General features: G+C 40.9%; 1 protein-coding gene across 1 annotated transcript; it reads right to left on the bottom strand.

The window, feature by feature from the left end:
* Nucleotides 18,246-20,945, bottom strand: LOC109227221 (geraniol 8-hydroxylase-like). The gene is made up of 2 exons (XM_019392291.1): nucleotides 20,030-20,945; nucleotides 18,246-19,056 (listed from the first exon to the last, which is right to left on the bottom strand). Exons 1-2 carry the CDS (start codon nucleotides 20,903-20,905, stop codon nucleotides 18,430-18,432), a joined length of 1,503 nt encoding a protein of 500 aa, XP_019247836.1. The 5' UTR covers nucleotides 20,906-20,945; the 3' UTR covers nucleotides 18,246-18,429.

The following is a 27,137-nucleotide window of genomic DNA, read 5'->3' as shown; positions in this document are numbered from 1 at the left end:
TGCGCCATGGTACTATGACTGTTTCAGAGTATGCAGTCCATTTTAATGACTTGGCTAGACATGCACCGGCCTTGGTTTCTATAGTTCGAGAGAGGGTCCGTCGGTTTATTGAAGGACTCATTCCCAGCATCATGACTAGCATGGCCCGGGAGTTAGAGATGGATATTGCAAATCAGCAGGTGGTGAGTATTGCTAGGAGAGTGGAGGGCATGCTTGCTCAGGATAGGGAGGAGAGAGAGGCCAAGAGGTCTCGAAAGTCGGGATATTATTCTGGTGCCCGTGCCCAAGCTGTAGTTCATCATGGTAGGGGTTATGTGAGCAGCCCCATTCACTCAGCTCTTCCAGCAGCCAGTGGTATTCCAGCTCCTCCTAGACCTCAGGAGCCTTATTATGCACCTCCAGTATCTAGTGTGCCTCCTGCACGGGGTGCTTTCAATTTAGCAGACCTGGTCCAAGTCATTCACAGCCGCCACGTCCTCCCAGAGCTTATTTTGAGTGTGGCGACACTCGCCATATGGTGAGGGATTTCCCCAGACTTAGTGTTGATACCCAATTTTTCCCTCATATATTTTTAAAATGTGCGTGCATACTTTCAAAATATTGTGCATACAATTACAAACATGCACAAGTGTTTTACAATTTTTTCTACAAATTTTTAAAGGGCCTAAATCCATTTATTTCTACATTTTTAATTACGTAAATGTTCAAAACTATCCCTCATATTATTTTATGATGATTTAATTATCTAAATTCATCATTTATGTTCATATGAGTGTTCAAATATTTTAATTGCATTTTTTATAAATACATCTGCATGTTTAAGACTATAATTGCATATTTTGCAAAAAATAGCCCCTACATATGCATAACTACATTATCTATACAGAAAATGACTTTTCATATTCTTATAATATTAAATAATTATTTTAGATCACCTTCATGCTTGAAAATCATTTTTATCATTTAATTAGCTATTTTTAAACTTATTTTATATAGTAAAATGGGTATTTAAATAATAGCCCCTAATTCACACCCAAAATCGGATCCCCCCCCCCCCCCAATTCAATTTATTTAACCCAAGCCCAATTCAAATCAGACCCAACCCAATTAAACCTAACCCGACCCAGACACCCTTCTAATCCTGGCCGTTGATCTCTGAGATTAACGGCCCTTATTCTTTCTTACCATATTAATCCCAAACGACCCCCTAACCCCCTTCACTCTCTCATTTCCGCCGCCTTCGTTCCCTAACCTCTCCAACTCTCTCTCAACTCGCCCTAACCCTAATCGCCGTCACCGGCGGAGACCACCTTTCCATGGTGTTTCTGTACATTCTCCGACCACCACCTGTTTCCTATACCCTCTGGTTGTTTGATTTCATGAGTCCTTGAGAGGATCTCATGGAAACCAACCTGTTCCGGCTTGAAAGTTGTTTACCGGCCTGTCTTAGGCCACTTTCGTTTGTGAGTATGGATTCCTCTTGTTTCTAGTACGAATCCATGGATTTTCGACCGATTCTCTTCATCTCTACTATGTTCTGAAAACCCTAGTTTTACTACTATTCGAATATTTTCAGATCTTTATAGATCTAAAGTAATTCGAGTATGGGTATTTTCCTTTAAATCTCTTTGTTTAATTAATTGTTTCGACTTCGTTTACTCTTTTCTGAAATTGGAGTTCGTCCCAGGTTTTCTTCAAAAGGTTTTGTTTACTTTCACATGTTAAACTAATGGCTTCTCTACATGTTTGATTAATCTTCGTGTATATAACCCTAGATGCTCCTGTTCGCGACACTGATTTCTTCAATTTTTTGTTATTGTGTTTGTTTCTGTGAACCATTTGTATCGACTGGTTCTATTTTAGTTTTGAACAATTTTCTGTTAAAACCAGTATTCTTTGGATTTCTTTTTACTTAATTGATTCCTATTAAGGATTTGAACCAATTCTTCCCGTTAAAATCAACACTTCTCCGTGATTTACCTATTTTCCTTATTTGTGACTTTAATTAGTACTGCTTGCCTTAATTAGACTATTAGTCTGATTTAGGGATCTAATTGACTCCTATATGGTATATGATTGATTTGTTTACTTTATTTGAATTTCAATCTGAATCGTTAAGGGATTCCTCCCCAATTTAAGGGGGTTCTTTCCGGATTCTTCTATGGGAATTGATTGAGTTAAGTCCCCAATTAACTGACTGATTTATTCTAATTACCCTGTTTATGAACTCCGATTTATTCTTTACCTTATTTACCTACCTTACTAAGTGCTATATAAACTCTCATTCTGACTTCTTTAAACACAGACCAAAAAACAATAGTTCATAAACGCACTCACACACAAACTTTCCTCTCATCTCTCTCTGCTACTTGTGTTCATTGCTTGTCTAGTCATCTGAAAGCCAAGACTAGACTGTTGAATCCTGCCTACTTTATCTTCTGCTTCGCTTCCTTAACTGGTATGCTCTCACTATTGCCATTCAATTAATCCTATGTGTTCTTACAATCAACATGCCTTTCTTCTGAACCTGTATGTTTTCCTATTCAGCATGTCTACTGTTATTTAATTCAACTATGTGCCCTGTTCTTAGCATGTCTACTTATTTCATTAGATCCTATGCTTCATGATTATTGTCCCCAATCAGGCAATCAGCATGTACACTAAACTCTATGCTTATTGCTATTCAATTTGACCTGTGTGTTTCCTCATAATCAGCATGCCCTTCTTTTGCTTAAGCAAACCTATGTGTTTACTACAATAAGCATGTCTACTTGTGTTCAACCTATATGTTACTACAATAATATGTCTACTTCTGTTTGAGTGAACCTATGTGCCTCGTTTTTAACCTGTTTACTCTTGTTTTAGCCAAACCTATGTGCTTCTGCTTTCAGTAAGTCTATACACTTGCTCATGTCTAAACTGGACCTATGTCTGTCTACTTCTCCACTAGCATGCTCTTAAAATGTTCACCTCTCACAATATGGCTCCACAGCCCTACTATCCCTCTGTATGTGACTGTATGCTCACATAGTGACGGTTAATAAGCTAAGTTAGAACTCTAAGTTACCCTATTTCTGTATACTATTTGACTGTTGGGACCTTTGTTTGAGTTACAACGATTGAATGACCCTGTTTGCCCCTTACTTCTTGAGAATCCAAAACTATCTCCTGTTTTAAACTCCTATTCTTAGAACCCCTAGGGTCTTGACCCATCTAGTTCGAGCATTGCTTAGGAGTCCATGAGGCTCCTCTGAACTTTGACACACTGAAGTTGGCTTTCCAACTTGCTCACAAAGGGTTACTTTGAAAGTTTTCTGGTGTGAGCATTGCCCGGGGTCCCTGAGGCCCTTGGAAACTTTGACACACCAGGATACTAGTGGGTGCACTATGAGACTATGGCACTTTGGACTGTTGAAGGCCTGGTTTTTCCAGGTTCATGTTGGGCCTATTCAGGCTCCCTACAACATAGTTTAGTTTATTTTTTTGCAATTCATTTGTTTTATGGTTTGTAATAATCTTTGTAAACAGATATTGGGGATTATTAGTAAAATGGGAGGGATTTTTATATATATATTTTGTGGGAAATCGGGTAGAAATCATGATCTTAAGATCATTGTGATTGTCTACTTGCATTAGAAACCATGCTTAGGGGATTATTTTTGTGCATGTTTATAGGTGCATCATATCATTTGTTCTAAAAATTCTGCTTTCTAAAGTTCTGCATATGTCACGCCTGTTTAGAAATCCTGTCACTAGGTTGCTATTAACTCTGCCTAGCAATCATGTTTATTCTCTTATGTGCATTAGAAACCATGCTTTAGGATTTTTATTACCCTTGCCTAAATACTGTGACTGCATCTAGATCGTACAGAATCAGTTTCTTCAGTAGCAACTACGTCCATAAGAGTAATTTTAAAAAGTAGCCTACACACTTAGGTATCATGCCTATAGAGATAATGTGTATAAAAACTGTTCTGTAACGTTTTCACCTAGACAGCATGCCTATAGGACACAATGAACTCAAACAGCCCGTTAAAACTATTTTTGCTGGTTTATTGCACTTCTGATCAATGACTAGATACCATGTTCACAGGACATTACTGTTACACGCCTAGGCAAGCCTGTAGGGCGACTAAAATCCTGCAAACTGTAAAATTACGCTTTTGTTATTTGTGAGCTGCCCAGATTCAACAGGTCTTAAAAATTAGTAGGCAAATTGATTAGGCCTCTATCACCTTGCTTTAACACAATGCTGCATATTCTGTTTGTCATGCTCACCTAGATATCCTGCTCTAGGACCTTTGGAAATGTCTGAAATCTTGATGTTTGAGACGTGCTGTTGTTTGCTTATTTGTGGAGGTAAATGTGAACCCCCTTTAACTGTTCTTTACTTGACAGTCCTAATTGTTTTGATTGTTGCCTAGATTTTTCTCCTTTAAGTACCTTAGGAAAGTCTAGAACTGCCTAAATTAGAGGTCCTAAACACCTCCAAGGCCATAAGGAAGGGACAGGTAATGCACGCATAGAGTTCGTTTAATCAAAATCGCTTCTATAACCACTAAGGGGAGGGTAATTGGGTAGTAAAAGGATATGATGACCTGTGCGCTAATGCCACGTGTAACCCCTCTAATTGAGGAAGGCTTACCAGGTATTGTACAGATGTGATCCTGTAGGCTAAAAATCTAGGACCCCTTTTACCCCTTGTTTTAAATGTAATACCAATTTGTCTAATTTGCTTTATCTGTTTATAAGACTAATTCACATAATTTGAGTTCGGCCGGGACCCACCGTTGTGGACCGCGAGGGGTGCCTAACACCTTCCCCTCAAGGTTATTTCGAGCCCTTACCCAATCTCTGGTAATGCAAACCGGTTTCATGAGTTATTTCCTTTATGTGCCCTAACGCACCTTAAATCCGTTAAGTGGCGACTCTTCAAATTCCATACCCAACTTCCAAAAGGAAATGAGTTGTTCCCAATGAATGTCGAAACCCGGACTCCGCGAGGAAAAAGGGGGCGCGACAGCATGGCGACTCTGCTGGGGATATTTTAGGCTGCAGTTCCTTTTCGGGCGGCTGTAGGACGGCCGCCTATAGGTGGTAGGGTAGGGTGGGTGGTACCGCTCAGATTGCGGCCAATCTTCCTAACCGCGCAATTTATGATTTTATTCATTTATGATAATTTATACTTACATATATATGACAAGTGTTGATACTTTAATTTATTTTCAACTATTTATTACACCGCTCGAATGCTCTATCGGTGGATAAATAAGAAAATAAACCTTGAAGTTAAAATGAACGTTTTAAACATTTTAAGTGACTAGATGCTCCGATATAATGAATGACCAGATGCTCCAAGATGTGTACAATAGACATAGTCTTGAATGTTTTATTCTCGATCACCTTATTAGTACTTTTCTCAGATACTTCATTAGTGGATCAATTGGTGTAACAACCCGGTCGGTCGTTTTGAGAGTATTAGGCCCGATCCCCTATTTACCGCTTTTCCCGTATTATTTTATGCTTATGTGACTTGTCGGGGGGGCTTTATTTTTGGTTTCGGAGTGAATTGGGACACTTAGTCCCTAGAATGGAAGTTAAGTTCTAGGAGTTTGACCGTAGTTGGAACTATGAGAAGACGACTCCGGAATGGAGTTTCGTCGGTTTCGTTAGCTCTGTTGGGTGATTTTGGACATAGAAATGCGTCCGGATTGTGATTTGGAGGTCCGTAGCTGAATTAGGCTTGAAATGGCGAAAGTTAAATTTTTGGGAAGTTTGACTAGGAGTGGACTTTTGATATCAGGGTCGGTTTCCCATTGCGGAAGTTGGAGTAGGTCCGTAATGTCAATTATGACTTGTGTGCAAAATTTAAAGGCTTGACTAAGTTCTTATGATATTTTAGGACTTTTGGGTATGTTTGGTTGAGGTCCCGAGGGCCTCGGGTGAGTTTCGGATGGTTAACGGACTAGAATTGGACTTAGTGTTATAGCTGAAGCATCAGATTTTGCTGGTGTCTGGTTTCCTTCTACGCGTTCGCGAAGGTTCTCCTGCATTCGCGTAGAGGAAGTTGAGTGCTGCTGGAATTTGGCCTTCAACTACTATAACTCATATTTTTCTTCTTTAAGAGAAGCCTTCTAGCTCGTTTTAAAGCGTTCGCGATGTAGGTCCTGCGTTCGCAGAGCTCTGAGGTATTAGGTCTACGCGTTCGCGAGAGAAGCTGGTCCGTGGGGTCATCAGGCATTTAACCTACGCATTCGCGATGAGGGTCCCGTGTTCGCGAAGGTTCAAGCTATGTAAGCACCATGTTCGCGAGAGGTCACTCGCGTTCGCGAAGGAGAATTTTTGGCTGTAGAGTTTCTGGTGCTTCTCCAACGCGAGGAATCTTCCACGTTCGCGATGAAGAAAAGACGTGGGCAGATATAAACATTTCAAATCGAGGGTTTTGCCATTTTCATCATAACTTGAGATAGAGAGCTCGGATTAGGCGAGATTTTGAGGGATTTTCAGACGCATTAATTGGGTAATGATTCTTAACTCGTTTTTGGTTATATACCACCAATCTATCATTAATTTTATCATTTAATTAAGGTTTTGGGTTGAGAAACTTGGAGAAAAAGTGGGAAAGTTCTTCAACAGAATTTTGGGGTTTTGATTGAGATTTTGGTGTCGGATTTGAGTAAATTTGGTATGGGCGGACTCATGGTTGAATGGGGGTTCATATTTTGTGACTTTTACCCGATTCCAAGACGTGGGCCTGGGTTGACTTTTTGGGGAGATTTTCAATTCTTATTAAAGTCTTGATTTCATTAATTAGATTAGTTTATTATAGTTGTATTTATAGTATGTAATTGTTTTCGGCTAGATTTGGGCCATTCGGAGTCGGAAAATCGAGGAAAGGGCATTCTTGTTGGTTGATTGAGCTTGGCTCGAGGTAAGTGGCTTGTCTAACCTTGTGGGGAGGGGGGAGGGGGAAATCCCCTTAGGATTTGGTACTGTTGTGACACTTCTATGATACGTGAGTGTCGTGTACGAGAGGTGACAAGTGCGTACACGGGCTAATTGTTGTAAAATCTGGTTTTATATTGAACAATAACCTATTATATCTTAAATGGGTTATCCCAACATGTGTTGTTATCCTGTTTAGCCTAATATCACATGTCTACGTGTCTTAAATGGTTATTTGAAATCTGTGCAACATGCTTAGTTGAATTCCCATTTTCCTTGATTTGTATTAGTCTTAAACTGTAGAATCTTTGTTGTTATTGTTGTTTCCATTGGTTTTGAGCTGAGTGTTTACTTTTGGGACTACGAGACGGTATCTCGGGAGTGCCCCTGTTGTTACCTCTATGTGCTGTGTTGTTACTTTTCTATAAGCTCTCTTTGTTAAATTCTCAGTCTTTCATCATATTGTTATATCTTATGTCTTACTATTATATCCCAGTAGGCCCCTAACCTGACCTCATCACTACTCTACCGAGGTTAGGCTTGGCACTTACTGGGTACCGTTGTGGTGTACTCATGCTACTCTTCTGCACATGTTTTGTGTGCAGACCCAGGTACCTCTTACCAGTCCCACTACTAGTTGAGAGTACTTGCTGCTGTTTCGGAGACTTCAAGGTATATTTGCCAGCATACGCAGACCTCGGAGTCCCTCTATATCCCTTTTATGTTGTTTCTCCTTTATTTCTCCTAGTTACTGATGTATAGAGATAGTTAGGAAAAACTCGTAGAGCTTGTGACTACTGGGTTTTAGGAATTGTTTATGCTCGAGTATTGGTTTACTTGTACATGCCGAGCGGCATATTTTAGTTATATAGTTATCTGTTGGAGTTTAGTTGTTACATTCTGCTTTTATTTCAATTATTCCGAAATTTGCGAGGCTTACCTAATCGTAGCGGTTAGGTGCTGTCACGACGTCTTACGGAGGGAGAACTAGATCGTGACAAGTTGGTATTAGAGCTCTAGGTTCATAGGTATCATGAGTCACAAGCAGGTTTAGTGGAGTCTCGCGAATCGATATGGAGACGTCTGTACTTATCTTCGGGAGGATATGGAACTGTTAGGAAAATTTTCACTTCTTTGATTCCTTCTATGACTGTGTCAGAGTATGCGGTTTGCTTTAGTGATTTGGCTAGGCATGCACCAGCCTTGGTTGCTACAGTTCTAGACAGGGTCCGTCGATTTATCGAGTGGCTCAACCCCAGTATCAAACTTAGCATGGCTCGAGAGTTGGAGATCGATATTGCATACTAGAAGGTTGTGGGGATTGCTAGGATATTGGAGGGTATGCTGACTCGGGAGAGAGAGGAGAGGGAGGCCAAGAGGTCTCGAGAGTCTGGCACTTATAGTGGTACTTGTGCCCCAGCGACAGCTCGTCATGTTAGGGGCTACGTGAGTCACCCCGTTCATTCAGCACTTCCAGCCACCAGTGGCATTCCGGCCCCTCCTAGGCCCCAGGAGACTTATTATGCACCACTAGTGTCTAGTGCACCTCCTGCACGGGGTGCTTTCAGCGGTCAGTTCAGCCGATCTGGCCCGAGCCAGCCACATCAGCCACGCCCTTCGAGAGCTTATTTTGAGTGTGGCGACACTCGCCATATGGTAAGGGATTGCCCCAGACTTAGGAGGGGTGCACCTCCACAGACTACTCAGGCACCACGTGCTCCACCGGGTCCCCAGGCGATAATTACACCACCAGCTACTACTCCACCTGCCTAGCCAACTCGAGGTGGAGGTCAGGCAGGTAGAGGTCGCCTTAGAGGGTGAGGCCAGGCTAGATATTATGCTCTTTCTGCTCGTACAAAGGCAGTTGCATCCGACTCTATCATTACAGGTATTGTTCCGGTCTGTCATAGAGATGCATCAGTCTTATTTGATCTAGGCTCCATTATTCCTATGTGTAATCTTATTTTGCTCCGTATTTGGGCGCATCCCGTGATTCTTTGAGTTCTCCTGCTTATGTGTCTACATCTGTGGGAGATTCTATTGTTGTTGACCGTGTGTATTGGTCGTGTTTGGTTGTTCTTAGTGCTTTTGAGACCAAAGCCGATTTATTATTGCTCAGTATGGTAGATTTTGATATTATTTTAGGCAGGACTAGTTGTCGCCCCATTATGCTATTCTTGATTGTCACGCCAAGACCGTGACATTAGCTATGCCAGGATTACCACGATTAGAGTAGAGAGGTACCTTAGATTACACTCCTAGCAGAGTCATTTCATTTTTAAAGGCTCAGCGAATGGGTGAGAAGGGGAGTGACTCATATCTAGCTTATGTGAGAGATGTCAGTATTGATACCCCTACAGTTGAGTCAGTTCCAGTAGTGAGGGATTATCCAGATGTATTTCCAGCTGATCTTTCAGGCATGCCGCCTGACTGGGATATCGACTTCGGTATTGATTTGCTACCGGGAACTCAACCCATCTCTATTCCTCCATATCGTATGGCTCTTCATGAGTTGAAGGAGCAGTTACAGGAGTTGCTTGATAAGGGCTTCGTTCGGCCCAGTGTGTCACTATGGGGTGCTCCGGTCTTGTTTGTGATGAAAAAGGATGGTTCTATGCGTATGTGCATCGATTATCACCAAAGTTACAGTGAAGAACATGTATCCATTGCCTCGTATTGATGACCTATTTGATCAGTTACAAGGGGCTAGAGTGTTTTCCAAGATAGAACTGCATTCAGGCTATCATCAGTTAAAGATTCGGGAGCCAGATATCCCGAAGAATGCTTTCGGGACTATGATCACTACGAGTTCCTTGTGATGTCATTTGGGCTGACCAACGCCCCAGCAGCATTCATGCACTTGATGCACAGTGTGTTCTGGCCCTATCTTGACTCCTTCGTCATTATATTCATTGACGTCGTTCTGGTGTACTCCCGGACTCAGGAGGATCATGAGCAGCTATATGCAAAAATTTTGAAGTGTGAGTTTTGGTTAGACTCAGTGGCATTTTTGGGTCATGTAGTGTCGATGATGGGATCAAGGTAGATCCGAAGAAGGTTGAAGCAGTGCAGAGTTGGCCCAGACCGTCCTCAGCTATCAAGATCCGTAGTTTTCTGGGTTTGGGGGGTATTACCATCGATTTGTAGAGGGTTTCTCATCTATTGCACCACATATGACCAGGTTGACCCAGAAGGGTGCTCCGTTCAGGTGGATAGAGGAGTCTGAGGATAGCTTTCAAAAGCTCAAGATAACTTTGACTACGGTCCCAGTATTGGTATTGCCTACAGGTTCGGGGTCTTATATTGTATATTATGATGTGTCGCGGATTGGTCTCAGCGCGGTGTTGACGCAGGACGGTAGGGTGATTGCCTACGCGTCTAGACAGCTAAAGGTTCATGAAAAGAACTATCCTGTCCACGACCTTGAGTAACAGCTATTGTTCATGCCTTGTAAATTTTATCTCTTAGAAGCTCATGACTTGTACTACCAGTCGTTGGGATTTTGTACAAAAGCTCAGTTATTTCATCATTATTGTCTCATCAAATTTCATTGGAATTGATTTTATTGTAAATTGGCTTACCTAGCAGGTTGGGTTAGGTGCCATCATGACTAGTTCGATTTTGGATCGTGACAAGTTGGTATCAGAGCTCTAGGTTCATAGGTTCTACGAGTCACTAGCAAGAGTCTAGTAGAGTCTTGCGGATCGGTAAAAGATGCCCATACCTATCTTTGAGAGGCTATAGGTCATTTAGGATAATCTTCCCATCTTTCTTTCCTTATCGTGCGACATTGATTCAGCTTGAAGAATATCCCTTTGATTCCTTCCACGCACTCGTATGCATATTTGAGTGCTCGGTATCAGCTGTACTTCAACGGTTTGTGATTCCATGGATGAGGTGCAAGATGTGATTTTTGTATGCTGATGATGGGCCAGTACAGAGGACTTGAGACCGGGTTTTGACTATAGCTTGAGCATGAGGATTTTGGTTGTGTGAGCACGTGCTTTTGGACTTATATGTCTGGTAGTGTCCTTATGAGAGGAATTTATGGCTCGATGAGTGGCTGGATGGCTATATAATGAGTATGATGTGATGGCAGAATGTGTTTAGGTGGTTTGAATGTGACGAGAAGAGTTTTCTTGAGATGTGAAAAGGACTATTGGGTTCTTGATTTCTATCTTGATGTGACATATAGTCTCGAGTTATGAGAGTGTTAAAGATTTTTCATGTTGTTTAATTGTGGAACGAAGTAGATTTTCATGTCTTGTTGATGAGTTCAGACTCGGGAAGATTAAGTAATTGCATAGTAGTTGTGGTTGTGAAAGGGTATAGAGAGATGTCAGTTTGAGGCTAAGTAGGTGAGTTATAACCTGCGAGGTAATCTACGGATGTGTTGTTGTGTGGAGGATTCCTTTTCTACCAGTGAGTATAGGTGTTGCGATTTGAGTTTGGATTGGTTGAGAAAGTTGACCCGACCATCACGAGGATGAATGCGAGATTTGCAGATGATTTGAGATATTAGATGGTTTGTGTTACACGAGCTTATGAAGGATTTAGTTGAATCTCATTGCGGTATTATGGTAGTAATGGGGTATGGTTATTGTAAGTTATCTGATGTTTTATTCCATGGCTTTGAGCCAAGTGGGGGAGTCTGCTATCGATAATTTGATTGCATGGTTACGTATTGTATTGGTTTCGGTCTGAGGCATACTTGTGGATCGGTTATGACTTGCAAAGGCTGGTTTAGTGGATAACTTAAGCAAGGAAATTTCTAGATGTATGGTGTACTACACATGATGGATATATAGTAATCTTAGAATGATTCGGGTTTGTTGTTCGTAGTAGATGTGATGTACTAAGGAAAAGGGTCACTTGGTTGCTTAGAGGTGTAGATTACTTCTTTGGGTGTTATTAAGCTAGTGGGGCACAAGTCGTTCGGCCCGTTTGGGTGGTGCAATTGAGATTTGACCAGAGTGGATGACTCTCGGGAAGGTTTTGATGGATTCAAGATTTATAGTAGTAGTTGAGAATTTTGGATTGATATATGGCCAAAATCTGAGATTTGCATCGGATGGTGTCGAGTTCTACATTTCAGCATCAAGAAGGTGAAGGAAACAACTTTAGATTCATAGAAGGTCTCTTCAGAGTAGGTGTCTCGATTGTGGTACTTTTAGGATGCTTAAGAAGGAATACGCCGACTTATGGTCCTTATGGCGATGTAGTTTTATGCTAGGATCTCTTGGGGTGAGCTTTGGGTAAGGATCGTAATGTTCTGGCAAGGGAAAGTGTCAACTTGAAGGTAATTCGAAAGGAACTCGGAGAAATAGGACAGTTTAGTAGTAGGTTGGATCAGCACGGTAATAGATACGATCAATTCTTTGGGTACTTATGATGTGGTAAGTTTCTACAGGTGTTTTGTGGCAATACTCTTGGGTTGGCGACTCGCGTGGCTTGGTTGAGTTAGAGAGATTCAGTTCTGATGGCTTGGTTATGTGCAAATGGGTTTCGAAGAGTTTTCGATGGTTTCTACCATGATTTGAGATGGATATTTTCCTACCGGCGTGAGGAGCATGTTGTGTATTGTGATTTTCTCCTAGATGATATCAAATGGAGGGTTTCCGGCTGACCAATATGTATTCTGCTTGTGACTCAAAGTTGATTATGAGATTATCGTACTTTTCATATGATGGCATAATAGATGAGGTGTGGTTTGAGATGGGGATTTACATGTGAAACTATACGATTCATTTCCAAAAGGAAGATCATGAGTTTATGCATCACAATGATTTCGGATATTGGAACTAATTGGTATTACCTGAGTAGAGTGTACATTCAGAAGGCGCACTATATTTTGACTTACGGATGCTTCATTGGTATTGCGGTACTCGCCTGGCTGATCGACTGCAGATATTCAGATTTTTCTAGGTGGCACGAAAGAATAATAAAAGTATTCCTCGTGAGATGATCGTGTATGAGATATGTGTTAGACATTCGGGCGGTGAAGTTGGGATCAGATATAGTGACTCGTGTGTTCTATGGATTTAGAGACTGAGAGTTCTCAGAAGCAGACTGTTTTGTGGTTGTGGATTATGAAAATGTGGCCAAAGCTAGTAGATGATGATATGCATTATGGTTAGGTCATTGTGGACTTTCGGAGGGTTATTTATCTATTTGTGGATGACTAGAGTTGATTTGGGACCGTTGGTAGGCCCAATGAGGATGTGTATTCTACACCGGGTCGGATGTATTGACTCCGAACTGCTATTGCTATTGTTGAGGGATGTGCCATTTGGTTAGGGTTAAGCTTATTCATGTTCTGATATGATATATTTGTTACTTCTCTATTCTACGAGGGGTTGTGATTTGTTGGTTATATGCACACATGGTGCGGTTCTGTTTAGGCCTTATAGTGGAATTCGAACGAGATGGTGATTAGGGGTGTGGAATGTTGATTGCGCCTTGGTTATGGTCTTTTCTAGTTGTGGTATACTTATTGTTTGCTTCTTCCTAGTTATGTCCACGCACTTTATGTACTTGATGTCAAATTGCGTGTGGTTGTTGATTTGGAACATTATGGCTTGAGGTATTTCATATGGACCGGTGTTTGGATAGGGTCACGCATCGTAGTGGAATTATGTTGAGATATGATCCCTTGTGTTAGACTAGTATGTCTTGGTTCTACTATGTATGATGAGTTCATAGCATTGCGGTTGTGGTAGTACTTGTTGAGTTTTCGGGACGGTCCTCTCATTTGAGTCATTTCCTATTTCCGGGCGCATTTGATATGAGGTTATAGAATAGGGTTTTATTCGATATGAGGTTTATTACCAGTATTGGGTTATTTTGAGCAGCTACTGTGGTCGAAAATTGTTGCTATGAGTATTACAGTTATGTGGTATATCATGTGATTGTGTCTTGGGTTATGGTTATGGCTTGATACAGCTTGTTCAGGCTTATACAATTATAAATGCGAGATTCGGGTCTGGTAAGGGATTTCGGATGTTGGAAATTCGGTTCTAAGGCTTACAGACTAAGGTTAAAGTAATGATCTTCAGTTATATTGTGTTGTCGGGCCTATATGGAATAGGGTGACGTGAGATCATCCCCGGGTATGTGCATGGTAAGGTCACACGGCGGTTTGATGGCTTTTGAACTACTCTTGGCATGTTTGAGGACGAACATATGTTTAAGTGGGGGAGAATGTAACGACCCGACCGGTCGTTTTGAGCATTTGCATTCCATTCAGATATTTGAAGTCTTGAGTAGCATTGTAAGATGTATTATGACTTATGTAAATCGTCGGGTTTGATTTTCAGGTTATTCGAAATTGATTTGGAAGAGTGAATTTCATGATTGAAGCTTCAAAGTTGGAAGAGTAGACCAAGTTTGAATTTTAGTTTTGATCTCGAATTAGAGTTTGATGGTTCCGTTAGGTCCGGATGGTGATGTTAGACTCGGACGTATGCCCGGGTTTACATTTAGATATTTCTAGAAGGTTTTGGCATTATTTGGCGAAAGTTGGAAATTTGAAGGTTTGGAAAGTTCATAAGTTTGACCGGGAGTTGACTTCGATGATATCGGGTTCGGATTGTGGTTCCGGAAATTTGAATAGCTTTGTTATTTCATTTGGGACTTGTGTGAAAATTTTGAGCTCATTTTGGGTGGATTTGATATATTTCAGCGCGAGTTTTGGAAAATGAAAGTTCAAAAGTTCATTAAGTTCGATTTGAGGTGCGATTCGTTGTTTCGATGTTTTTATTCGCGATTTGAGGCCTAGAGTAGGTCCGTGTTATGTTATGGGACTTGTTGGTATATTTGGACGGGGTCCCGAGGAGCTCGGAAGAGTTTCGGACGAGGTTCAGATTAGTTTGTCGCATGTTGCAATTTGCTAAGGCTGCTAGTTCTGGTGTAGCGGCAACTGCAAAATATTGGTCGTAGAAGAGACTTCGCAGATGGGGGGTTTTCTTCGCAGAAGCGACAAGGGCAGCTGGGCGTGAAGGTCGCAGGTGTGGGTGCATGGGCGCATCTGCGCGACCGCAGATGCGGTTCGATATGCGCAAATGTGCGACCGCAGAAGCGGGAAATAGATCGCAGAAGCGATGGCTGCTAGGTTCAGAGATTCTTCGCAAAAGAGAAATTTGTACCGGCAGAAGCAAGGGTCGCAAATGCGAGGATATGATCGCATATACGATGAAGCCTAGGCAGAACTATATTTTGAGACTTGGTCGTTTTCTTTTCACATTTTTGAGACTTAGAGCCCAGTTTTTGGGCGACTTTGAAGAGGAATTTCACCACACGAATTGGGGTAGGCATTCTTAAATCTATTTTGATTACATTTCATGAATCTATTCTCATTTTTGGCATTTCGTGGATGAATCAAAAGAGAAATTAGGGGCTTTTGTTTAAAATTTCATATAGTGAATTTTGAGTTTTGAACATCGATTCGGAGTCGGATTTGAGTGAAACTAGTATGGTTGGACTCGTAATTGAATGGATTGTCGGATTTCGTAAGTTTTATCGGGTTTCGAGGTGCGGGCTCGGGTTTGACTTTTTGGTTGACTTTGGGCTTTTGATTAAAGATTCGACCTTTATCATTTGGAATTGTTTCCTTAGGCATTATTTGATGTATTTGAGTTGCTTTTGGCTAGTTCTGAGCCGTTCGGAGGTCGGTACGCGCGGGATGGCAATTTTAGAGTATCGCTTGGCTTGCTCGGTATTGGATTTGGCTTGTTCGAGGTAAGTAACACTTCTAAACTTGATATTGAGGGTATGAACCCCTAAATATACATGATTTGTATTTGGTGTTGAGGTGACGCACATGCTAGGTGACGGGCGTGTGGGCATGCACCATGTGAATTATGGCTCAATTGATTCTATAGTACTGTGTAGTTACCTAATCTTATTTTATCCATGAAATCTCTACGTGCTAGAGTAATTGAGTTGTGATCCATGTTAGAAACCATGTTTAGGCTATATGCTTATTCTGTCGGGACCCACTGAGGTCATATCTGCTGTGAGTTATTTGTTTAAATTGCAGTTACATACTCAGTCATACTCGTTCATTTGCATATCATATCTCAGGCTCTGTTGCTATTTATTAATACATTATATCATCATTTTGGTTGATTTTTATGACATTGTGAGCCCGAGAGACTGGAGAGATTGGTGACCGAGTTGGGGCCTGAGGGGCGGATTCTGAGTGGTATTGATGGGATCGGGCTGCACGCCCCAGCAGGATTTATTATTCTTGGGCTGGGTTTGCCCTGTATTATTGATTCATGATGGGATCGGGCTGCACGCTACAGTAGGCTTTGTTGATTCATGCCGTGATAGGCTTATTATAGTGCTTGGGTTGGATTTTCCCCTCCAGTTTCTGCACACCCACAGTGAGCGCAATTGATATAGATTTATTTGGGTTGGATCTGCCATGTACAGTGCTGAGTGACTGAAAGTGTTGAGGGCTGGATCTGCCCTGTTCAATGCTGAGTGACTGAGTGTGTTGAGTGATTGAGCTTGATAAGTGGAAAGTGTGAGACAGTGAGATTGAGTACTCTGAGAGTATGCATATAATTTTGTCACTGAGTTGTTTTGTGTTCGACATGCATACTTGACATACAGGCATAGAGATATATTTTTCTCATGTTGTACGATATTGCGTCATTCATGACTTCACATGCACATTGTCATGTAGGTGTAGAGATGTATTTTCCTCATGCCATTTGAAAATGAAACATTTACCTGTTGAAAGTTTTGGAGAAAAAAAATACAGTTTTACAAACTTACTCATATTTTGGTGATTTCGCTAAAAAATTTGGGTTTTCACTAATATACTTGAAAAGCATGCCTATTTTTCGGAACTGTGAACGAGCTGAGCATTATATCTCTGAGTTACTTCTTTTATCACTTTTATTATGTTGTTATGAATTGTTGTTGGCAATTGGTGTTAGACTCCTACCTTTGTTCCAGCTCGTCGATACTTTCAACCTAAGTTAGGTTTGTTACTTATTGAGTACATGGGCCGGGGTCGATTGTACTCATACTATACTTATGCAGATTGTGTGCAGATGTTGGATGCTGATGTTGCTGTGTAACGCGGGAGCTAGATTTGAAGATGTACCTGTGTTCCGATTATAACTGCCTCTTGATCTTTGTAGCTTTAAAATTTTAATCTGTTCATGTATATTTCAAACAAATGATGTACTTTATTTCATACCATCTTTGTAAATTCTAACTCTTAGAAGCTCATGACTTGTAATACTAGTCCTTGGGATTTTGTACAAAAGCTCAGTGTTAATACAACATATATATAAGTATACATATGTTGTTGTTGCTACACATTAAGTATTAATATAGCACTACATCTTATAGACACTTTATTTTTAAATGTGTTATAGTAAGTTTTAATCGAATAAGATTGAATTTTCAATTGTTTCATTGATGAAGTATCCGAGCAAAGTACTAATAAGGTGGTCGAGAATAAAACATTCAAGACTATGTGTATGTATGTGTGTGTGCGTGTGTGTGTGTATGTGTGTGTGTGTGTGTGTATTGTTATATATATGTGGATATTGTAAATAACAAATAATTTAACAATAATACCGACAGAAATCTGTCGGCTGGGCGGGAAAAAATAATACCGACCAAATTGGTCGGTCAATTAATAATAATTATAAAAAAATATTTTTGTTATGGAAAAAAGCCAATTGATCCTGTGCAGGAAAAAAATAAATTAAAATTTCCGACCAATTTTCGGTTGGTATACTTGAAATTTTTAAGTAAAACTTATTTGGGTAGATAATATGCAAGTATGACTAGGTCTTGGTTAAATGTTGACCAATTTCCGACCGATGTCGGTCGGAATTTTTATATGTGTGAGACGTAGCGGTGTTTCTTGTTGTGGGACCAGGGTCAATGTTTCATTTTTATATGCAAGTGATGGTTGTTGCCTTAGGCTAAGAAAAACCCTGAACTCAATCCCAGCTGTAGGCGGTAGGCCCACAATAAAGCCATGCACACGTGCCCAAAGATCAAATTATTATAAGGCTCACAATAAGGACATTTATGCTAAGATAATTATGAACAGGTTCCACTTCTTTCTTCACTGCAATCCAAGTATCACGCTACGACCAATGAGGAATTAAGAAGAAATAAATAGAAAATTATTCAAAATGAAGATGTTGAAACTCAAAGAAACTTCTGATAGTTCTAAACATATGCTAGCATTCAATCTATGCCTTAATGGTACTAAAAAATATCGACATACTCTTAACTTATATTGAGTAGCCATAAAAATCAAAATGTTGATCCAAGATGCTGATCGTTCGTTATTATTTATTGTAATTTCAAGTTACTTGTCTCCAACTTAATATTTTAAACACGTACATATATCATCCATATTTTACATAAAATATACTTCTCACAATCACAAACTCATATAGGGACAATCTTATTAAGGTAATAGACAGGCAAATAACATATGTAGACTCAAATCAAGGCCTTATTTTCTTCCATACTAGGAATGGCAAGAAGAGGAATAGCCTTCCTCAAAGTAAGTCCAAACTGTTCCTCCATATCCAAATTCTCTGGTGCCATCCCTTTTGGTAAATTCCAACTAAATGGTTGAACAATAGAAGCCAACATCAAATTCACCATCCTTATAGCAAGTGGCATTCCAGGACAAATTCTCCGGCCGGCGCCGAATGGTATATACTCAAAGTCCCTTCCTTTGTAATCCACACTTGATTTGATGAGGAATCTTTCAGGCAGAAACTCTAGTGGTTTTTCCCAGTATTTTGGATCTCTCTCAATTGCCCATGCATTTACGAGAACTTGGCTGTTCTTGGGCACAATAAAACCGAATATTTCTGTGTCTTCTTGAGCTTTGTGTGGTAAAAGTAATGGAACTGCTGGATGAAGTCTCATGACTTCTTTTACAACTGCTTGAAGGTAAGGCAGTTTTTCAATGTCTGATTCTTTTACTGGCCTTTCTGTGCCTATTTGTTGAAGTATTTCTTCTCTTACTTTCTGTAACTTTTGAGGATTTCGAAGAAGTTCTGCCATTGCCCATTCTGTTGTTATGGCGGACGTGTCACTTCCAGCAAGGAATAAATCCTGTCATCAGATCACAAATGCCATGACATTCACATACAAAAACCTGTTAGCTTCATACAAATCCAGAGTTTAATATTCTCTTCCCTCTTTTAATTCCAACCAAAGTTAAATACTCCCTTATCTGAACATGTTTGATTGGGCACAGAGTTTAAGAAAAAATTGAGACTTTTGGAATTTGTGATCCTAAATAAGTTAAAAAGGTGCCAAGAGTATTTGTGTGGTTATAAAAACTTCTCATTAAGGGTAGAATTGTAAGTTTATGCTAAATTATTTCCAAATTTTGAAAGGGGTCATTCTTTTTGGAACGGACCAAAAAGAAAATTGGTTGAACGAAGGAAATAAAAATTTTCTTCCTTCTTCATCAAAATAATTATTTTGATTACGCTTTATTTTTCTTGCTTTAGTTGAACATTAATTAGTCCCTTCACATGCGTATATTCACAACTCCAACATCCAACTTTACATAAAATGTTCAAACTTTAATAAGCTTGAAAACTCATTTCCAAAAACAAAACATAACAGGAAAAAAAAAAAAAAAAAAGGAGGAGGAGAAGATTCATAGACGACCGTATATCAATCGTGGCTCATGAAAACCCACATGTATTCCTCCTAATAGCACAACGTGTTTTGTTTCGTGATATAATTGAAAGTCTTAAAATAAGTTTGACTTTATTGGCTGATGAGCTGATCTTTTCTTTTTCTTGTTTAGTTTCAGTACTTATTCTTCGTTGATCTTTAGTATTAACAATAGTATATCGTTTTCTATAAGAAAAGTGCAAACTGCAATATTAAAAAATGCACTAAAAATGTCCAAATTTGATAAGCTTAAAACTCCTTTCAAAAAAAAAAAAAAAGAGAGAAAAAGAATTATCGGAACAGATAATTGTCCTTTTCACTTTAATAATGAAAAGAAAATTTCACTTAAACATAAAGAAAATTAAAACGAAAATAGAAAGAAAAAAAAAACAATTACCAGGATAAGAGGCTTGATAGTTTGGCGATCAAATCCAGACCCTTCTTCTTCACATTGATCAAGTAGTACATCCAAGAAATCGCCTGTTTTCTTCATCCCTAACGCTCTATCTTCTACTCTTTTCTCAATTACTTGGTCAAATATCTCATGCAACCTTAAATATGCTGGCTTAATATGACGTTTCACTCCTTGTAAATCAAGCCACCGTATAATCGGGAAATAATCAGACAAGTTAGGTTTCACTGAATCCTCCATAATTCTCCAAACCAAATCCTTAAATTCTTGAGCCGTCTCGAATTCCGGGTCAACTATATCAGTTGAGAAAATGGTGCTCGACATTAAATTCAACGTCGTCGCAAAAGCAACGCGCCCTATGTCAACAGCTGCACCGCTTTGACACTGCTTTCTCATATGATTCACTAGTTGTGCAACCTTCTCGTGACGTATTTCTTGAAGTGAATCGAGTCTTTGGTTAGTGAACATTTGTGTGCTACATATTCTTCTTCTGTTTCTCCACTTGTCGCCTGTGACCCAAGCTAAGGTGGCTTCTGGATTTGGTTGGGCGGTTATAACATCAGGAACAGTGCGTGCTGATAATGTTTTGTCGTGTTTTTGAAGTATTTCTTTGGCTGTTTCAGGAGAGGAGGCTACTATGGTAATGACTGAACCTAGTTTGAGAGTCATGAGAGGGCCATGGATTTTGGCTAGGTTAGCTAGTGAATGATTGGGTTTTGAACCTAGCTCTAGTAGTGAACCAATTATGGGGAAACCATTAGGACCAGGGGGCAGCTTTCTGGATTTAGAATGGAGATATGTTCTAAGGAAGAACCAGCAAAAAAGGGAGATGCACAAGAGAAGGATAGTATGAAGTTCCATTTTCCTTCTCTTCTTGTCTAGGGAATAGATAGAACGAGCTAGATGTAGTTATGTAGACTTAATTATAAGTTATAAAGAGGCAACATATATACGTTTCTTTCCTACATTGGCACGTCATAACTAGCTAGGGTAGTTAAAAAATAAGTATGATATGACTGCAACTTTGATCCCTTCCTTAATTTTCTTTATTTTGATTAATTAGTATAAGTTTTATGTACAAATAATGTAATAATATTTATACAATCAGCATTTATTAGCTAATTATAGATAAGTTTCTTGATATGCAGTAATTGGTAATTATATATAAAATAAAATTTACACTTAAAGGCTTAGGTTATATACATAAGATCCAGATAAATCATTCAATTTGCAATAATTTACCAGTAGAGGGACCGGAAGCATAATTTTCACTTTTGTATGGGTCAAAATCTGATCCCACGATAATTAACGAGGCTAATCCCGTTTTAAGTTAATTCATGATTAATTAACGGCACGAACACTCAGGATTGACAACGTTCAACCCGCCTCTAGCTCGGTCGACAAGGCCCTGGCCTACGCACCAATATAAAGGCGAGATCTCAACGTGGTTACGGCCACTTATTGCCAGCTCACGAAGCTCACAGCTATAAATACCAAGAGAGGAAACCCCAGAAAAGGGGGCTGCTTCTTCACCACTAGTGAGAGGAGAGAGAAACGAGAAAATATACCCCTCTTATGGGAAGAGAAAACACCATTGTAAGGCTCTGAACCTCTCCATGGAGAGGCAGACCAAACAAATATTATCAATAAAGGTTTCTAATGCTTCTCCCCCTAATTCTGAGTTCTTATTTTCATGTCTTTCAATTGGTCCAACGGATTATTACGATTTGCTATGATTATCCCGGGATTTATTTGTATTGTTTTGTACTCGTAAGATGTGTAACATTTTTTGAAACAACTTTCAACTTTAAATGCGTTATATATCAGAATGATAAAAATAAAATATTTATTACTTACTATTATTTCATTTCATTTTATTGTTTTGTTGTATCTTAAAAGAACATAAAAGTTTCGTCACATAAAATATAGTTAAGATAATGCAGTCCCGTGCACTTAAAAAATTTCTATCGAAAGCGAGCAAATGTTAGCGTAAATTGTCAACTTCATTTTAGGTAAGACGCTGAAGAGCTTCCGTATGTGTTCTTCGCTTTTCTTTTCTAGTGCTGTGGTCAATTTCCTCGATTCATTGTGTGTAATCACAAAGACCGAACGCTTTTGTACATGATTTTTATTATACATATATAATATCCTATTAATAGGTGAAGCCGTGAAGAGCTGTAAATTAAAGAAATCGCTTGGGACTAAGGTAATTGCCTATATGCAAGAATGACTTCTTGATTTATTAACTAGCTTTTCTTTAGTAAAAGAAATGATAGTTCGTTCTCTGCTCACTGCCTGACTATAAATCAAAGAAAAAAAAGTATTTTGGTTTTGATCATTATAGGCTATAACAGGGCTTAAGCACTTGTTGTTGATAAGTTGTCGTATTTTTAAAGCCGTGGCCAGAGTCGGGAAGTCCTCAAATTGAAGTAACGTAGTAGTAAAAGTCTTGGAAGTTGTTAGACATGAATAAGTTCAATTATCCCTTACAAAATATCAAGGGAAGTTTGGAAGTTTTAGTACCTAAATTTTGTTCTGGCGTTTTCCTATAATTTAAATTGAATGATGATGCTGATATGATAAGTTTTTTGTAAAAGAAAATAAATTGTGGGTCTAATTCTAACTTCAAAATTTATCATATGAGTTGAAGATCGTGCCCAAGACCATATAAAAAAAAATAACTATTTATCCGTTCAATGAAAGTTGTCCATAAGCTTAACAAAATACCAAAAATTAGCTCATAGGGTAAGTATTGCACAAAACATTATTGCTCAAAATAAAATAGGAGATAATAATTTGTCCCTTTAACCAAAGTTCCAACTTCAAGGGGCTTTAGGAACACTGCAATTGTCAATAGTGGCTAATCATTTTCTTCTGCGGCAGCCCCTTGCTGTTTCTAATGCTCAGCATAAGAGCGTATTTGGTTGTTTTTTATTTTCTCAATAATATCTTGTTTATTTCACCTATTGCCTTAAAATTTTAGTTGGATGTTTATATTTTCTTACAATATAGGTTGATTTCCTTTAATTTTTCGATATATTTAACTTTTTATATTTTGATACCCCTTAGTGAAAATTTGGATCTGCGATTATAATACCATAAAACTTACCTGGAAAAATTATTTCGGAACATATATACACATTTGGTAGTGCTTATATGAGCAAATTACTTCAGGAGGCATATTCGCCTATGTGAAGCTTAAAGAGAACATGCAACCAGGGGTGTTCAAAATCGAACCGAAACCGAAAACAAACCGAAACCGAAGCTTAATGGCTTATTGGTATCGGGTTAACGGTTTAACGGACGGGGAACGGATTGAAATTTTTTCGTTAACGGCTTATCGGTTTGGGGGCGGATTATTCAATTTTCTTAACGGATAATCCGTTAACCCGCTATGTATACATACATATATATATATATACATATATATACATACATATATATATATATACATATATATACATATATATATATATATATATATATATATATATAAATTATTTTTATCCATATATATATTAAATATCAAAAACCCTTCCACTTCAGTCTTCCACTCTTCCAGTACTCTATCTCTAAGTTCTAACGCTTAAAAAATCAGAATTATGAAAAATATGTAACATAATCCTTGTTAATTACTTTACAAAAAGGCAGAAAGTTCAGAATCAAATTCAATCATACAAATGTTTTGGAATACTCATACAGATGAAGTAGTATTACATTATAAACAAGTCTTTTTCAGGCATAATGCATAAAGGATGCAACAACAGTTGACCAGTTGGGTCGTAGANACTAAGGTGAATAAACGACTCGACGACAGTCGAAGTCGCCTATATGGCTAAGGCCATCAATTATATCATGGCTAAGGCCATCGTCGCCAACAGTCGACCTAGATTCGACTAAGGTGAATAAACGACTCGACGACAGTCGAAGTCGCCTATATGGCTAAGGCCATCGTCGCCAACAGTCGACCTAGATTCGACTAAGGTGAATAAATGACTCGACGACAGTCGAAGTCGCCTATATGGCTAAGGCCGTCAATTATATCATGGCTAAGGCCATCGTCGCCAACAGTCGACCTAGATTCGACTAAGGTGAATAAACGACTCGTCGCCTATATGGCTAAGGCCATCGTCACCAACAGTCGACCTAGATTCGACTAAGGTGAATAAACGACTCGACGACAGTCGAAGTCGCCTATATGGCTAAGGCCGTCAATTATATCATGGCTAAGGCCATCGTTGCCAACAGTCGACCTAGATTCTACTAAGGTGAATAAACGACTCGACGACAGTCGAAGTCGCCTATATGGCTAAGGCCGTCAATTATATCATGGCTAAGGCCATCGTCGCCAACAGTCGACCTAGATTCGACTACGGCGGATAAACGACACGACAGTCGAAGTCGCCTTTATGGCTAAAACCGCCGATTCTGTCACGACTAAAGTCGTCGATCTAAATTCGACTAGGGCCGCCAATGTCGACGTTCAACAAAAAGCGCAACAAAAACTCTAAAGAATGAAAGAAAAACAGTGACACAAAACAAGCACAAGACAGGCAATAGAAAAGAAAACTTATATATTTACAAACTCAAATTGTGGGTCATCCCCGCTTACACCCGACCAAGGCCGATCAATACAAGAAATAAAAAGAAAAACAACAAGAAACACCTAAACGCCAAACGGCGAACAAGACAAGAAAAAAATGCATCATCATCTTTTTTACTCGGTGCCGTCCGCGCCACCGTCTGCACCAGCGTCAACCTCGGGCGTGGGCACATCAAAACCACAGTCGGCACGGGCCTCACGAGCCTTCTGACGCGCCTCCTCGAAAGCAGCTTTGGTCACGACGCCAGCCTCCCACAAACTCTTGTATACATCACGTTGGGCCTCGGTAAAGACCAAAAGTTCTCGACCCTGGCTGGAAGAAGCGGCTTAATCCCGTAGCCGCTGATTCTCTTCTTCCAAGGCCGTGATTCGGTCCGCCATGACCTGGGCGTCCTGCTCAAAGACACCAATCCGTTCCTCGAGACTCGCCTCTCTAAAGGCCGCATCATCCCTTTCCAACGCCCGTTGGGATTCATGCACGCGGATAGCTTCCTTCAACGCCCCGGCCCTCGACGAGGCATCCCTCACTTGAAGCTTCAATGCCGCGACTTCATCCTCTAACGCGGTTACCTTCCCGCTCCATGCCGCAGTGACCTCTGCCGCCTTCGCCTGGTCACGGAGCTCGCACTCAGCTGCAGCCCTCTTTACCGCCTCGAGCTCCTTATCCTTTCGGCGGAGCTGCTCTTCGAGAGCACTCGTCCTGTCAAGTGCTTGCTGCATCTGAACCTCCCGCCTCGCCAGCTCTTTGACCAAGGCCCGGCTACGAGGATCATTCCTCAAGCGCACCCGCAACTCTCGGCACTGATCTCGGTAGCGGCGATACTTCTCCAGCGCCTGCAAAAATACCCCCGAGCGGACCTTGGCTCGACGGATGCTCTCCACCTCCAACAGATAAGACTGCAAAGCAAAGACAACGATTAGAATAAAAGGATAAAACTAAGTCAAAGAAGAAGCGAACCGACGCAACAGTACGTACCCTCAAGCCCATCCGGCTACTTCATTCATCAGCCCGACATTCGTAACGCCCCTCAAAGACGCATTTTCGGTCTCCGAGCATAGTAGCTCGAACTGCGGCACCAAGCTTTCCCCTTGGAGCAATAAGTTCAATTCCGCGGGGACCTCGATAAAGTGAGATATCCCCTCTGCGTGCACCGCTGAGTTGGTGAAGCCTTCCTGGAACATACGGACGTCGTCGGGATCCAAGTCGGATTCAGACTAGACCTCACCCACGTTAGCAGCCGCTGAGGAACCACCTCCCATCTCAGCGACTGGAACCACCAATCGAGCCGCCGAAGCGACGGTATCATCACGGCCTAAGCCAACCGGGGCAACCCCCATTGTTTGTCCGCCTTCAAGGGCAGGCGCCGTAGCAGTACTCCTCTCCGCGTCCGCCGGCGGGGAGTCCAAATTAATTACCACAGGAGGAGCCGGCGCGAACGCAACCCTACGCCTTATCAACGACCTCTCCTCCTCCCCATCTGATGACGATTCCGATCTAGGGCGCACAACCCCCGATGGCCCCTCTTCCCGAAGTCGGGTCCGTGATGGAGAAGAAACTGCTGAAGACTCAACTGAGGCCGCCCTCGGTATTGAGCGTGACACCGGTGCTGCAGTAAGCCGAGCAACTGCCCAGGCCGACGGAAGGCCAATTGAGGAGCCCTGACGCGGCGTGCCCTCCCTAATCACAAGAAAACAAGGTTAATGAATAGAGCTGAAACAAAGCGGAACAGAAGAAAATGTCAATTTTTTACCTGCTACGGGCCTACGGCCATGCCTCTCCCAGAAAGAAGCCCACGTACGTATCCCCCTCGTATGGGGGAGTACGGCCTCAACCCACTCACGTATCCAAGACAATGGGGCCGGCGGCGACCTGTCGGCTACATAAAAAAAAGACACGAGTTAACACTCATAAGCACAAATCATAAAGAGGGGAAGAAAAGAGAATTCAACCACTAAAGAACTTACGTGCATGGTTCCAAGCCTCTGGGAATCCAGTAGCGTCCGCCACCAGGTGCTTGGTCCTAATATAAAAGAAGTGCTCGAAAGGGCGGGGGTCGACCTCGTCATCCAATCTCATGACCAGGCCCTTCGACCCACGAGGGCACGCCTGAATCATGGTACCACGGACCCTCTGGGGAGCGTAGAGACTCAGCACATGTTGCAGCGTGACCTCCCTATGGGCCAATTCCGCGTACTTGATGAACATTGCCAGCAGTTTGTAGAGGGAAGGAGTGAGCTGACCCGGGCACACCCCGTAATAACGGCAGAAATCCACCACCAGCATTGGGAGCGGGATCTTGAACCCCAACCTGAAAGAATAGGCGTAAAAACGCAGTATCCCCTGCGGTCGGTGTGGACCCTCTCATCGCTTCTAGCGAGAACGATGTCTGCATAGGTAGGAACGACCCCCTGTTCCCGCAATCGGGCCATCCCGATCTCCCCCATCAACGGGGCTTCATCCACCGGTTCCTCTCCACCGTCGACGGTGAA

Source organism: Nicotiana attenuata, chromosome 6 (genome assembly GCF_001879085.1).
Source record: "Nicotiana attenuata strain UT chromosome 6, NIATTr2, whole genome shotgun sequence".
Classification (NCBI taxonomy): Eukaryota; Viridiplantae; Streptophyta; class Magnoliopsida; order Solanales; family Solanaceae; genus Nicotiana; species Nicotiana attenuata.
Note: the sequence above shows the minus strand (reverse complement) of the source record. Positions and strands in the feature narration are given on the sequence as shown.

What these genes read in the sequence shown, in the direction of transcription:
- LOC109227221 (XM_019392291.1), bottom strand. Translation starts at nt 20,905, where the DNA reads ATGGAACTTCATACTATCCTTCTCTTGTGCATCTCCCTTTTTTGCTGG. An exon ending in CTATCAAGCCTCTTATCCTG is followed by an intron (nt 19,057 to 20,029) that starts GTAATTGTTTTT and finishes ATCTGATGACAG; the next exon opens with GATTTATTCCTTGCTGGAAG.